Below are 14476 nucleotides of genomic sequence, written 5' to 3' on the forward strand. Positions count from 1 at the left end.
AGACCGCGGGTTCTACTTCATGGGGGTGGTAGGTTTTTGCACAAAGGCGTTTCCCTCTACAAGTGTCACTACACCAGATCGCTAGAAACTACATCATCCAGGACGCACTGCGGCGGGACCCGCCGCTATGCTGTTTCGGCTGGAAAGCTGAGGGCCACCGCCCAGCAGCCCGCAAGCGCCTCTCACAAGCTGTGGAGCCGCCGGCTGCCCTTTTACGGCGGCTGACATCAGCCACGGAGGAGAAAGGGCGGGAGAGAGTGACATAACGCCACCGGGCGGCTCCACACACCATAGGAGGAGGGAAGGGGGCGGTCCCGGAGCACGCACAGTCAGCGGGGAGTAACCGGCTAGTGGAGAGAGAGACCGTTATTCAGCAGCAGCAGCAGCGGAGTGTGCCAGTGTAATACCCAGCCAGCACCAGTAAGGGCGTAGCTCCCGGCGCCACCACCGTCTCGTGTCATCTCCGTCTACACCGAGCCCTTGCTGCCACACCGAACCGCTCCGTACAAGATGGTGGACCGCGAGCAGCTGGTGCAGAAAGCCCGACTGGCTGAACAAGCCGAGAGATACGATGACATGGCGGCCGCCATGAAGGCAGTAAGTACCGGCTCAGGACATGTGCTGTCCCGCCACACTGCGCTGTGGCCCCGGCTGACGTCACAGCTGTCTCCAGCAGAGAGGGCTCGCTCCCCGGGGGCTGCCACAGACAGGAGCCGGAGCAGCAGCCACAAAGCAGTGGTGGGAGGCAGTGCCAGCCTTCCAGAAGATTCTGCATTTGTCATATTGCAGAGGAGAGGCTGGACTGTCTGGAGGAGGGAGGGGAAGCAGCAGGAGGCAGTGGAAATGGGTTGAGGGGACATGCTTTGGGTTGCAGGTGTAATATCCCATTTATTTCCCAGTGCACTGCTTTATGTTGCTGACTGGGCACGGGTTTGCCCGCACACATGGCACCGTCCTGCTCATCAGCATCTGATGGTGGTCTTCCACTGGTGCAGGGTCTTACTGCTGCAGCACTTGTGTAGGTATAGGGATGGCATGCAGGCAGATGGATGTCCTTCTCTGCCCTCAGGCTGTGAAATGTTACCTCACTTATTTCCATAGCAACCAGTGATGTCATTTGGAGACGAAATCTGCATTGCGCCCAGGTGGTTGGTACCAGACAGCATGCATGGCCCTTATCCAAGATATTGCTGTGATGAAATGCATGGAAGCTGCCAGCGTTAACATAGGGATTGTTTGACTGCTTGTCCTATGACATGGGTATTCCAGAGCGATGTTCGCTTCATCGCTCGCCCTGCCTCTTGGGCACATTTTTGCTTTTAGTTGGGACTAGTTTTATCGGAGGTGACTTTACCAAGATTTATTATTATTTTTTTTGGAATACGGTAGGAAGCCCCCGTGATGATGGGAAGACATGCTCATACCATGTGTTGTAGTGGTCGACTCCAGATCTATGACCTGTGTATAACAATAGATCCAAACCAACAGGATAGGGGGTAAGCGTCTGATCAGCAGGGGGCATGTGTATCCTGTTTGAATGGAGCAGGCACACGCCTTGTACTCTTTTCTCCGGCAGGCCCATTGAGCTGAATGGAGTGACAGCCTCTGCTCCATTCAAAGAGGGGAACACAGGGGCCCCAAAGATCAGATACCTATGACCTATCTCGTGGATGAGGATAAGGGTTGTCATGAGACAGTCCTTCCTTCCTTACTTCCCCTACAACTTAGGAAAGCTTTGGTACATGAGAGCTAATACTTCTTAAAGGGAACCTGTCACTGTGAAATGACATGTTATATAGCAGGAGGAGCTGAGCAGATTGAGATATACATTTCTGAATCTTTTCCCATAAAACTATATATCAATAATGGCTTTCTCTCTGTAAATCTATACATAGATAACTGTTAGTCACTGCTAACACCTCCCACATGAACAGTCAACTCCAACAGATTGAACCCTTTCCCGAATCTGCCTTGCATGTTCGGCGGATGTTAGGTCTTTCAAGACGGGGATAATGCCTGCGATTGTCGATTACGCAGATCAGACATTCAACCCCTTAGATGCCATGGTCAATTGTGACCATGGCATCGGAAGCGACTTTCCACGGGAGCGCTGTTCTACCGTGGTCAGAACAACTTCTCTGCACTGAGATTGGGGAAGCTGTTTCTTGGTAGTGATAGGCCTGGCAGCTGCATACAGGCTCCAGCCTATCACAAGTATATTCCAATGTAGGCCTTCAGATGGCAGCACTGCATTGAAAAATACAGAATTTCCTATCCACTAATCGTTTTAAATGACATTAGAGTGTAGGAAAAGCAATCTGATGATGGCATGTTCAGGTCCCCTAGATGGCTAAAAAAAAGTGTACTTTTTTTATTTATTTTTATTCAATGAACCCACAAATACGAAGCACATAAAACAGTTGTGCCCCCCCCCCCCCCCCATTCCACCCCATTTTGGATTTTTTTTTTCCCAGCTTCCCACTACATAGTAAGCAATATGAAATTACAACTTGTGAGTGGAAAAATAAAGTTATGGCTATGCAAAAAAAAAGTTGCCATGTCAGGAAGGGGTTAAATCCCCCTCATTCTGGGCTGTGAAGTGAAGCAGGCAGTCCTATCAGTGACTGACAGCTATCTGATAGGATTGTACACAGACATAGAGGGAAGGCTGTCAGTCACTGATAGGACCGTCTCCTGGACCTCAGTCAGTGACTGACAGCTATCTGTATACACAGTCATAGAGGGAAGGCTGTCGGTCACTGATAGGACCGTCTCCTGGACCTCAGTCAGTGACTGACAGCTATCTGTGTACACAGTCATAGACGGAAGGCTGTCAGTCACTGATAGGACCGTCTCCTGGACCTCAGTCAGTGACTGACAGCTATCTCTGTACAGTCATATAGGGGAGGCTGTCAGTCACTGATAGGACTGTCTCCTGGACTTCAGTCAGTGACTGACAGCTATCTGTGTACACAGTCATAGACGGAAGGCTGTCAGTCCCTGATAGGACTGTCTCCTGGACTTCAGTCAGTGACTGACAGCTATCTGTGTACACAGTCATAGAGGGGAGGCTGTCAGCCACTGATAGGACTGTCTCCTGGACCTCAGTCAGTGACTGACAGCTATCTGTGTACACAGTCATAGACGGAAGGCTGTCAGTCACTGATAGGACCGTCTCCTGGACCTCAGTCAGTGACTGACAGCTATCTCTGTACAGTCATATAGGGGAGGCTGTCAGTCCCTGATAGGACTGTCTCCTGGACTTCAGTCAGTGACTGACAGCTATCGGTGTACACAGTCATATAGGGGAGGCTGTCAGTCACTGATAGGACTGTCTTCTGGACTTCAAAGCCCCGAAAGAGCAGGAATATAAATGAATGAAACACAAGTTCTACTGGAACTTTTCCCATAACACTTTATATCAATCTGCTCAGCTCCTCCTGCTCTATAACCTGCTTCAGATTGCACTCTATCTTCACTGAGACAGGTTTGCTGTAGGCCTCATGCATTCTACCATATCCATATTTTGGTCTTCAAACCAAGGATGTGCTATCCTCGTTTTTCTCACTCCCATCAATAGAAAGCTGTTCTGGTCTGCATTGTGAACAAGAATAGGACAGGTTCTGTAATTTGTGGAAGGGACGTAAGCATGTGGTCTGCACATGGGTAACATCCGTGTACTGTCCATAGAAATGAATGGGTCTGTGTGCTATGTGCAAAAACGGCGCATCGAACACTGAGGTAAAATACTGTTATGTGCATGAGGGCTTACTTTATTAGGAAGTGATGGTCTTTCATTTATAAATCCACAAATTAATGAGTATTGGTTCTGAGGCCAGCAGCGGGCACAGGCAGTGGCTGGCGGAGCGGTGTCCTGCAGACTGCCAGCACGTCCAGAATAGGTTAGGAAACGAGAACTCCACCTTAGTTTAGTCCTGTCTGGTAGCACACTCATTTGTGATGTTCGCGATCCCACTACAAATGGCTTCTTTCAGCCTGTAACATTTCTCCAACTCGACAAACCTGTTACATGCAGTGTCAGGGGCTGTCGTCAGTGGAGGAGACGTATCCATTACCTCCTTCCCGTATCAGTGACTTGTGAAATGCTGGCTCAGACCTGGGCAACCTGTCTTCCTCTGTACTGTCGGTGGCGAATCTTATTACAGGGAGCGGACTTTACTCTATCACCGCTATCTCCTGAAGGGAGGCTAACTATTTTTGCCTATGTAAATGCCATATACAGCTTTATCGTCTCAAAAACGCTAATTGGACGAAAGGAGCCGAACGTACAGAAGGTTTCAGGGGCCATGCAGTGTCATACTGGGGGAGGCCACACCTGAGGCAACAGTATGACGCCCCCCAAAGCTGCTCCCACCAGTAACATCAACAGTAAGGGCTATTTTCATCTGCAATACGGACAAGGATAGGACATGTTCTACCATTTGTGGAAAGGCCACATGGATCTGCAAAAAACATGGGCCATGTGCATGGTCCCATAGAAATAGGGGTTTCAACCATTTAAAGTGTATGAATAGTGTTGAGCGAACTTGTTTTTTAAGTTCGGCGTCTAAAGTTCAGTTTATCGAAGAATCCCGTTATGGATTCTAAATTCCGTTATGGTCCATGGTAGCAGAATTCATAATGGGATTCTTCGATACGCCGAACTTAAAAAACAAGTTTACTAGACACTATGTATCTATGCACTAGCCTTACCCTAAACCTGCTTTCACACCTAAGCGTTTCTCAAACGCGCGTTTTTGTCGCGCGTTTTTATGCACTTTTTTGTAATAGTAAACGCGCGTTTGTGTGATTGCCTGCAGTGTCCTATTGCCACAAACGTGCGTCAAAACGCCCCAAAGAAGCTCAAGAACTTGATTATGCGTCGGGCGTTTTACAGCGCGATCGTACGCGCTGTAAAACGCCCAGGTGAGAACAATTCCCATAGGGAAGCATTGGTTTTCATGTGTTGAGCGTTTTACAGCGCGTTTGAACGCGCTGTAAAACGCTCAGGTGTGAACTTAGGGTAAGTTCACACCTGAGCGTCTTACAGCGCGTTCAAACGCGCTGTAAAACGCTCAACACGTGAAAACCAATGCTTCCCTATGGCCCTGGTTCACACTTGAGCGTTTTACAGCGCGTTTGAACGCGCTGTAAAACGCCCGACGCATAAACAATTTCTTGAGCTTTTTTTGGGGGCGTTTGTCTCGCGTTTTGGCCATAGACTCATTGGACAACACTGCAGTCAATCACACAAACGCGCGTCAAACGCGAGTTTACTATTGCTAAAAACGTGCGACAAATACGCACGTAAAACGTGCATCTCAGAAACGCTCAGGTGTGAACCCAGGGTTAGGCCTCATGCACACAGCAAAACTGTCCATTGCACACATTAACACTGTGTGCCTTTTATATGTTACCTAAAGGAGAACACCTGCATACGATGGGATGGATCGTGCCACAATATTCTTTTCATAGCTTTTAGGGTGCTTTCACACGACTGTGTGTATTTTGTGGTCCGTGTTTTGTTTTTACAGACCCCCTGTAATAGTGCCTAACGGGAAAGAATGGGACATGTTCTATCTTTTTGTGGGGCTCTGGAACGGACATGCAAATGCAGACGGCACCTATTGAATTGCAAATCAAAAAAGACGGTTGTGTGAATGGCGCCACATACAGTCAGGTCCATAAATATTGGGTCAGCGACACAATTTTAACATTTTTGGCTCTATACACCACCACAATGGATTTGAAATGATAGAAACAAGATGTGCTTTAACTGTAGACTGTAATCTTTAATTTGAGGATATTTACATCCAAATCAGGTGAACGGTGTAGGAATTACAACAGTTTGCTTATGTGCCTCCCACTTGTTAAGGGACCAAAAGTAATGGGACAGAATAATAATCAGAAATCAAACTTTCACTTTTTAATACTTGGTTGCAAATCCTTTGCAGTCAATTACAGCCTGAAGTCTGGAACGCATAGACATCACCAGACGCTGGGTTTCATCCCTGGTGATGCTCTGCCAGGCCTCTACTGCAACTGTCTTCAGTTCCTGCTTGTTCTTTGGGCATTTTCCCTTTTAGTTTTGTCCTCAGCAAGTGAAATGTATGCTCAATCGGATTCAGGTCAGGGGATTGACTTGACCATTGCATAACATTCCACTTCTTTCCCTTAAAAATCTCTTTGGTTTCTTTTGCAGTATGCTTTGGGTCATTGTCCATCTGCACTGTGAAGCGCCGTCCAATGAGTTCTGAAGCATTTGGCTGGATATGGGGAGATAATAATCGCCCGAAAAACGTCAGAATTCATCCTGCTGCTTTTGTCAGCAGTCACATCAATAAATACAAGAGAACCAGTTCCATTGGCAGCCATACATGCCCACGCCATGACACTACCACCACCGTGCTTCACTGATGAGGTGGTATGCTTAGGATCATCAACAGTTCCTTTCTTTCTCCATACTCTTCTCTTCCCATCACTCTAGTACAAATTGATCTTGGTCTCATCTGTCCATAGGATGTTGTTCCAGAACTGTGAAGGCTTTTTTAGATGTCGTTTAGCAAACTCTAAGCTGGCCTTTCTGTTTTTGAGGCTCACCAATGGTTTACATCTTGTGGTGAACCCTCTGTATTCACTCTGGTGAAGTCTTCTCTTGATTGTTGACTTTGACACACATACACCTACCTAGGGATGTCCCGATACAATTATTTATTTTTTTGACCGAGTACGAGTACCGATACTTTTATTTAAGTACTCCCCGATACCAATTATAACAATTAAAAAAATAACACATTTATTTATTTTGTAACCACTGACCAACCAAAAGTCCAAAAAACAGCCCCCAGCCTCTCATCAGCACCCCAGCCTCTCCCTCTTATCAGCCCCCTCTGGTAACTCAACCTCAATTATACTTGCGCGCGCCGTGGACGCCGGGCGCTCTTTCTTCTGTCTGTGCAGCGCATTGCTAATGCTTATAGCATTAGCAATGCGCCACACAGACCTATGAGAAGGAGCGCCCGGCGGCCACGGCGCACATGAGTATAATGCTGCTCACTAACATACAATGATTAATACTGGGGAGGGGGGCGCACTGCCACCAATGCAGAGTCACGTGGTGTGCGCTCCTGCGCATGTGCAGTACACTGCTTAAGAGAAATTACAGCCAGCGCTCCCTCTGCAATAATCCTTCACCAGCATCCATAATCCAGCATATTGGGGGGCATTGCTGGCTTTGATCTAGGGGGCTGCAGCATATTGGGGGTTATTGCTGGCTTTGATTGGGGGTGGAGTGCAGCATATTGGGGGGCATTGCTGGCTGGCTTTGATCAGGGGGGCAGCATATTGGGGAGCATTGCTGGCTTTGATCAGGGGGGGTGCAGCACATTGGGGGGCATTGCTGGCTTTGATCCGGGGGGGGGGGGGGTGCAGCATATTGGGGGGCATTGCTGGCTTTGATCCGGGGGGGGGGGGGTGCAGCATATTGGGGGGCATTGCTGGCTTTGATCCGGGGGGGGGGGGTGCAGCATATTGGGGGGCATTGCTGGCTTTGATCCGGGGGGGGTGGTGCAGCATATTGGGGGGCATTGCTGGCTTTGATCCGGGGGGGGGGGGGGTGCAGCATATTGGGGGGCATTGCTGGCTTTGATCAGGGGGGGGCGGTGCAGCATATTGGGGGGGCATTGCTGGCTTTGATCAGGGGTGGTGGTGCAGCATATTGGGAGGCATTGCAGTGTGAGACAACAAAACAAAAGATCTTCTTACACCAGAGGGCGGTTGGGCGCACGCACGCGCGGCGTCCATGCGCGAGCGCCTGCATGAGTTAGCCAGTGCTGACTGTAATTTTACTTTAACCTGCACGATGTTACTGCACTTGCGTGGAGGGGCCGACACACCCACTACGTCACGTGGGTTATCGGTTTTTGCCGAGCGAGCGCTGGCTGTAATTTCTCTTTAGCAGTGCACTGCGCGGGAGCGCACCCCCCCCCCCCCCACCACCACCACCACCACGTGACTTAAGGCTTTTTCACGGCTTAAGGCTTTTTCATAGAACACCGGTAATGCGAGTCACAGAATTCCTTCCCCCACGCCGAACTGCTGAGAGCGCCGCCGCAAGTGGCCAGCAGGTATCGGCGGTGGTATCAGGGACATTTGCACGAGTACAAATACTCTGCAAATGTCCAGTATTGGTCCCGATACTGGTATCGGTATCGGGACATCCCTACACCTACCTCCTGGAGAATGTTCTTGATCTGGCCAACTGTTGTAAAGGGTGTTTTCTTCACCAGGGAAATAATTATTCGGTCATCCACCACCGTTTTCCGTGGTCTTCCGGGTATTTTGGTGTTGCTGAGCTCACCGGTGCGTTCCTCCTTAAGAATGTTCCAAACAGTTGTTTTGGCCACGCCTAATGTTTTTACTATCTCTCTGATGGGTTTGTTGTGTTTTTTCAGCCTAATGATGGCTTGCTTCACTGATAGTAACAGCTCTTTGGGTCTCCTCTTGAGAGTTGACAGCAACAGATTCCAAATGCAAATAGCACACTTGAAATAAACTCTGGACCTTTTATCTGCTCATTTTAATTGGGATGAGGGAATAACACACACCTGACCATGGAACAGCTGAGAAGCCAATTGTCCCATTACTTTTGGTTCCTTAACAAGTGGGAGGCACATATGCACACTGTTTTAATTCCTTTACCTGTTGACCTGATTTGGATGTAAATACCCTCAAATTAAAGCTGGAAGACGGATCCAATGGCTCAGCAGTAATTCACAGGATAGGCGATAATAAACTGATCCCTGAGGGTCTGACTGCTGGGACCCTCACCAATCCCGAGAACAAGGTTTCTGTTCCCCTCCATCTAATGGAGAGGCTGGTTGGGTATGCGCCCTGCCGTTCCATTTGATCTTTATGGGACGGCCAGACACAGGAGTACAGCGCTTATCTGTTTCCAGCAACCCCATAGAGATGAAATGGCGGTGTCATGCCCTGCTCTGACTATGTGCGGAGGTCGGCCAGAATAGCAGCACGTGTTTAGTGTTTTGTTTTAGACCGAATGCACACGGCCGTGAGCGGTCCGTGGAACCGCGGCCTGGACGCACTACAGTAACACACTGGTATGATCTATACCAGTGTATTACTGTACTGTGGCGGCAGCAGGGACGCACAGCGTCATAGCAACCAATGACGCCGTGCGCTCCTGCTCTCAGCAGGAGTCCAGGCTGCGGTTCCACGGACCGCTCACGGCTGTGTGCATTCGGCCTTATGGAAATCATTCTGGCCTTGGAAGGAAGGTTGTCTGTTCCAGCTCAGAAAAGATAAGTGTGGTTTCAGTTTTTGTTGTTTGCTATCTTGGTTGTGTTGGTGTCATCTCTGCCATCCAGGTTCTGTGCGAGCAGGCTGCTCCTATTCCCCTTTTCACCATCTCAGGGAATCTAGGGTGTTTTAGCCCAGGCACGAGGACACATCATTTCTACCATCAAAGTTTGAATGTGGGCTGAGCAGAGCAGGGAGAGAAGTCAGGGATTTGCTAGGAGGTGACCCTTCCCCTGCTTCTCGCCTAGAGCCTGGTTTTCTGGTTTATCTGTATGTCTGAGATACCGTCCGGTGTGACAGGCGGTGGGGTTAACTTGACACATCCCCTTTAAGAGACAGAAGCGAGTGACTGCAAGACCTATACGTGGTTGGTTGTCTGCTTTATAGATAAAGAATAGCAACAATAGGCACAAATGAAAGGTTATTTTTAATGTATAGTGTAAAACTAAAACCTTTTAATGTTTGTTTCCCCTATTCAAATATATATATTTTTCCACTTCATCACCACGACGGCTACAAGGAGATTGACCCCTGACCTCTGTAGGGGCAGGAACAGAGAGAGGGTTTAAATCCCCCCCTCCCACCACCAACACCAGTGTTTCCTGTCCCTACAGAGGACAGGGGCAGAGAGAGTCTCCCTGCGGGGAGATGAAGATGTAGCAGAACTTCCTGACACCTACCGGGTGTTCCCCCTGCCCTCCTGCGGTCTCCGTACTAACGCTGGGCAGGGGCGAAGGAGGGAGGCCTCGCTCCATTATTATATGTGAGCCTGCTCCCGGTCGCGATCTCCCGCCGGGCCTGTTTGGCTATCGCCGGGTGCGCGCCTAAGCGCTTCAGGATAACGGCCGTCGTCACTTCCGGGTGCCGAAAGGAAGTGACGTCATTCAGAGGCGTCTCCGAGTTCAAATTTTCGCGCGCAGCAGCGCCGATTGTCAGTGTACCGGAGCCAGTGTGCAGTCATGTCGGCTGAACCCCGCTCCCCTGGAGACCCTTCTGTGCCGCCTGTAGTAAGTCCCCTGTGGGGAAGCGCTTTTTTTCCTTACCCTGTACTTGTCTTTACACTGTACCAGGTTACTTGTTCCTCCTCCTCCACATCTCTGGCTTGGGGCTATATCCTGCTGTTAGCATGTGTACTTACCATAGCTAATTAGGGTTGTTCTCCCCAGGTCACTAAGGAGGCTCAGAGAAAGATCAAAAAACAGTCCAAATGTGTGTCCTGCCTCAAACGGCTACCGGACGACTATCGTAAAAAACTCTGTAAGGACTGCATATCTAATGTGATTGCCGAGGAACAGCCTTCTTTCCTTAAAGATCTAAGATCCATGATCCATGAGGAAGTCAAAACCTCCTTATCTCAGATACCTTTACCCAGGGATGAACCCCCTTCAAAAAGACATAGGGGCCCATCCCCTTCACTATCTGATCCAGAGATTATAGAGGAGGAGGCCTCGTCCTCCAGAACACGGGAGGACGAGATGGTCTTCTCTGATCTTGAGATTCCAGAATCAGAACAAAGATTCTGCTTCTCCTTGGACGAGATGCCTGACCTATTAAGGGCAGTCCGGGCCACTATGGGGGTCGAAGAAACCCCTAAAGCACACTCAGTCCAGGATGAGATGTTTGGGAGGCTCAGGGTTAAAAAGACCCGTGTATTCCCAATCAATGAGAACATACGGGATATGGTGCTGGACGAGTGGTCCAACCCAGAAAAAAGGTTGGGGGTATCCAGGTCCTTTAGAAACCGGCTGTTGTTTGACACGGACGAAGTTAAAATCTTCAGCGAAACACCAAAAATTGATATACAGGTGGCAAAGGTCAATAAAAAGACTGCCTTGCCCTTTGAAGACACCTCTCAACTGCGTGATCCCATGGACAGGAAAGCAGATAGCCTCTTAAAAAAATCTTGGGAAGCAGCGATGCTTGTCTTAAAAACAAACATCGCGGCTACCTCAGTGGCAAGATCCATGAAACTGTGGCTAGAGGAACTGGAATCTCGTATCACAGATAATACTCCTAGGGATGAGATCTTGAGATCCCTCCCCCTGTTAAAATCCGCCACAGCATTTATGGCTGACGCCTCAGCGGAATCGGTCAGATTCGCCGCAAAGGACGCGGGACTCTCCAATGCGGCCCGTCGCGCCCTATGGATGAAAAGCTGGTCGGGCGACAACACATCGAAGATGAAGCTTTGCTCCATCCCGTTCTCAGGGGAATACGTCTTTGGGCCCGTCCTAGACCGTATCCTGGAGAAAGCGGCGGACAAGAAAAAGGGATTCCCAGAAGAGAGACCCTACAAAAGGAAATATCCCTTTCGGGCCCCCACTAGCCAGAACAATCCCTTTAAGGGTAAAGGGAAGTCAGGACGCTGGAGTTACCCTAAAGGGGGCAGGGGTAGGATTACCCCCTCCTCCTCCCAGGGTAAACCCTCGGATAAACAATGACGTCAGAGTGGGGGGGAGATTGAAGAACTTCCTGACTCCTTGGGAGTTCATTACCCCGAACCCTTGGGTCCGGGACATCATAAGATCCGGGTACCGGATCGAACTCTCTTCATCTCCCCCAAACCGCTTCATTGTTACCAACCCACATTCCCCCAAAGTACGCGGAAAGATATTGGAAGGAATCCAAAGCCTTCTGGCAACGGACGTAATAATACAGGTCCCGCCAACACAGCAAAAACAAGGTTTCTACTCAAACCTGTTTTTGGTAGAGAAAAAAGAAGGCTCGTTCCGTACGATCATAAATCTGAAAGCCCTGAACAAATTTGTCATCTATCGGAAGTTCAGGATGGAATCCCTGAAATCCCTGATTCCATTGATAAAAAGGAATGCCCTGATGTGCTCAGTAGACCTCCAGGACGCATACTATCACGTCCCAATTCATCCAGAGTCACAAAGGTTCCTGAGGTTCGCCATCCAGGACCACAAGAGGGTAATCCGTCACTACCAGTTTACGGCCCTTCCCTTTGGGATATCATCTGCACCCAGAGTGTTTACAAAGCTGGTAGTGGAGATGATGGCCTTCTTGAGACACAAGGGACTGGTGATCATACCGTACCTGGACGATTTCCTCCTAGTCGGCAACTCAGAGGAAGAACTCAGAACAGACCTGCAGTCCTTTCTGTCCCTTGTCCAGGATCTGGGTTGGTTGGTGAACTTGAAGAAATCAAACCTAGTGCCCTCCAGCACTATCCAGTTCCTGGGCGTTATCCTGGATTCTCAAACACAACGTACCTTCCTTCCGCCAGACAAGGTCAGAAACCTTCAATTAAAGGTCCGACGATTCCAGCACAGGAGGTCCTGTCCTATAAGAGAAGCTATGAGTCTCCTGGGTCTCCTCTCGTCCTGCATCACGTCCGTCCCATGGAGCCAGTCCCACTTCAGATCCCTCCAGTCGTGGATCCTGAGAGCTTGGAACAGACAGCAGGCCTCCTTGGATCAGAAGGTCATGATCCCTCCGGCAGTAAAAACCTCCCTAGATTGGTGGAAGAACACAAGCAATCTGTCATTGGGGGTCGTTTGGGAGAAAATCCCCTACATTCAGGTACTTACAGACGCAAGCGAGAAAGGATGGGGAGCGACAGTGGGAGACCGTTGGTTTCAAGGTTCCTGGACCCCAACTATCCGCTCTCAGTCCTCCAATTTCAGGGAACTAGAAGCGGTCTGGAAAGCCCTGAAAACCGCAGAGATACTTCTGAGGGGTCAACATATAAAGATTCTCTCAGACAACACGACGACGGTGGCGTACCTATCTCACCAGGGAGGCACGAGATCGGAGAAACTGATGTCTATTACAAAGAAGATCTTCAACTGGGCAGAATCCCACGTGAATTCCATCTCCGCAATCCACTTAAAAGGGATACTGAACGTAGAAGCGGACTATCTCAGTCGCCAGTCGATAGACCAGACAGAGTGGTCCTTGAATCCAGAAGTGTTCCAGCTGCTGGCAGGAAGATGGGGCACTCCACAGGTGGATCTATTCGCATCCAAAAGAAACGCAAAGGTACCGACGTTCTGTTCATTAAACCCACGGGACAATCCCTGGGCGTTGGATGCGCTCACAATTCGTTGGGACTGGGATCTCAGTTATGCGTTCCCACCACTGCCTCTACTTCCCAGAGTAATCCAGAAACTCTACCGAGAAGATACGACACTAATCCTGATAGCTCCCTATTGGCCGAAGAGGAGCTGGTTTCCTGCTCTAAGGAATCTGTCAGTAGAGGACCCATGGCCTCTTCCTGCCAGGAGGGACCTGCTTCACCAAGGCCCAATACTACATCCAGACCCAAGCTTCCTCAAATTGTCAGCTTGGATCCTGAGGTCCAGAAGTTGAGGTCACAGGGGCTCTCGGACCAAGTGATAACTACCCTTAAAGCTAGTAGGAAGAAGGTTACCTTCTCAATTTATTTAAAAATTTGGAAGAGATTCTGTACATGGATGGGGAACCCAGCCCCAAACTTAGAGCCGCCCAATTTCTTGAAGATCTTGGACTTCCTCCAGCAGGGACTTGAACTAGGTCTCAGACCCTCTACCCTAAAGGTACAGGTCTCGGCACTAGCCTGCTTCTTTGATCGCGATATAGCCAGTCATCACTGGATCAGGAGATTCATGAAAGCTGCCTCCCGTCTACGTCCCTCTCTAAAATCTAGGATCCCCAACTGGGACCTTAACGTGGTACTCACCGGCCTAACTCTCGCTCCATTCGAACCCCTATCTGATTGTTCCATCAAACATCTATCATTTAAAACCGCTTTCTTGGTGGCCATCACGTCTGCAAGAAGGATAGGCGAGATCCAAGCATTATCGATACAGGAACCCTATCTCCGTATCACCGATGATAGGATTATTCTTAAATTGGATCCGGGGTTCCTGCCTAAAGTCGTATCGGATTTCCACCGAAACCAGGAGATAGTCCTACCCTCCTTTTGCAATAATCCCTCTAACGATAGGGAATCGGACTTCCACTCTCTAGACGTAAGACGCTCTGTCTTGCGGTATCTTGAAGTGTCAAAGGGTTTCCGTAGATCTAATAACCTGTTTGTCCTCTTCTCGGGGAAGAATAAGGGTCTGAAAGCCTCCAGATCCTCTCTAGCACGGTGGATAAAAGACTCCATTTCCATTTCTTACGGGTCCCAAGACCTGTCTTGCCCCTCAAATTT

General features: G+C 49.3%; 1 protein-coding gene across 1 annotated transcript in view; it reads left to right on the top strand.

The window, feature by feature from the left end:
- The first annotated feature begins 280 nt into the window (after window positions 1-280).
- Window positions 281-14476, top strand: part of YWHAG (tyrosine 3-monooxygenase/tryptophan 5-monooxygenase activation protein gamma) — a 39738-nt gene continuing 25542 nt past the window's right edge. Inside the window, exon 1 of the mRNA XM_044286074.1 lies at window positions 281-597. Coding sequence (XP_044142009.1) covers window positions 511-597 — 87 coding nt within the window. The 5' untranslated portion in view covers window positions 281-510. The remainder of the gene's footprint in view (window positions 598-14476) is intronic.

The sequence above is a fragment of the Bufo gargarizans genome, chromosome 3, assembly GCF_014858855.1.
Source record: "Bufo gargarizans isolate SCDJY-AF-19 chromosome 3, ASM1485885v1, whole genome shotgun sequence".
Classification (NCBI taxonomy): Eukaryota; Metazoa; Chordata; class Amphibia; order Anura; family Bufonidae; genus Bufo; species Bufo gargarizans.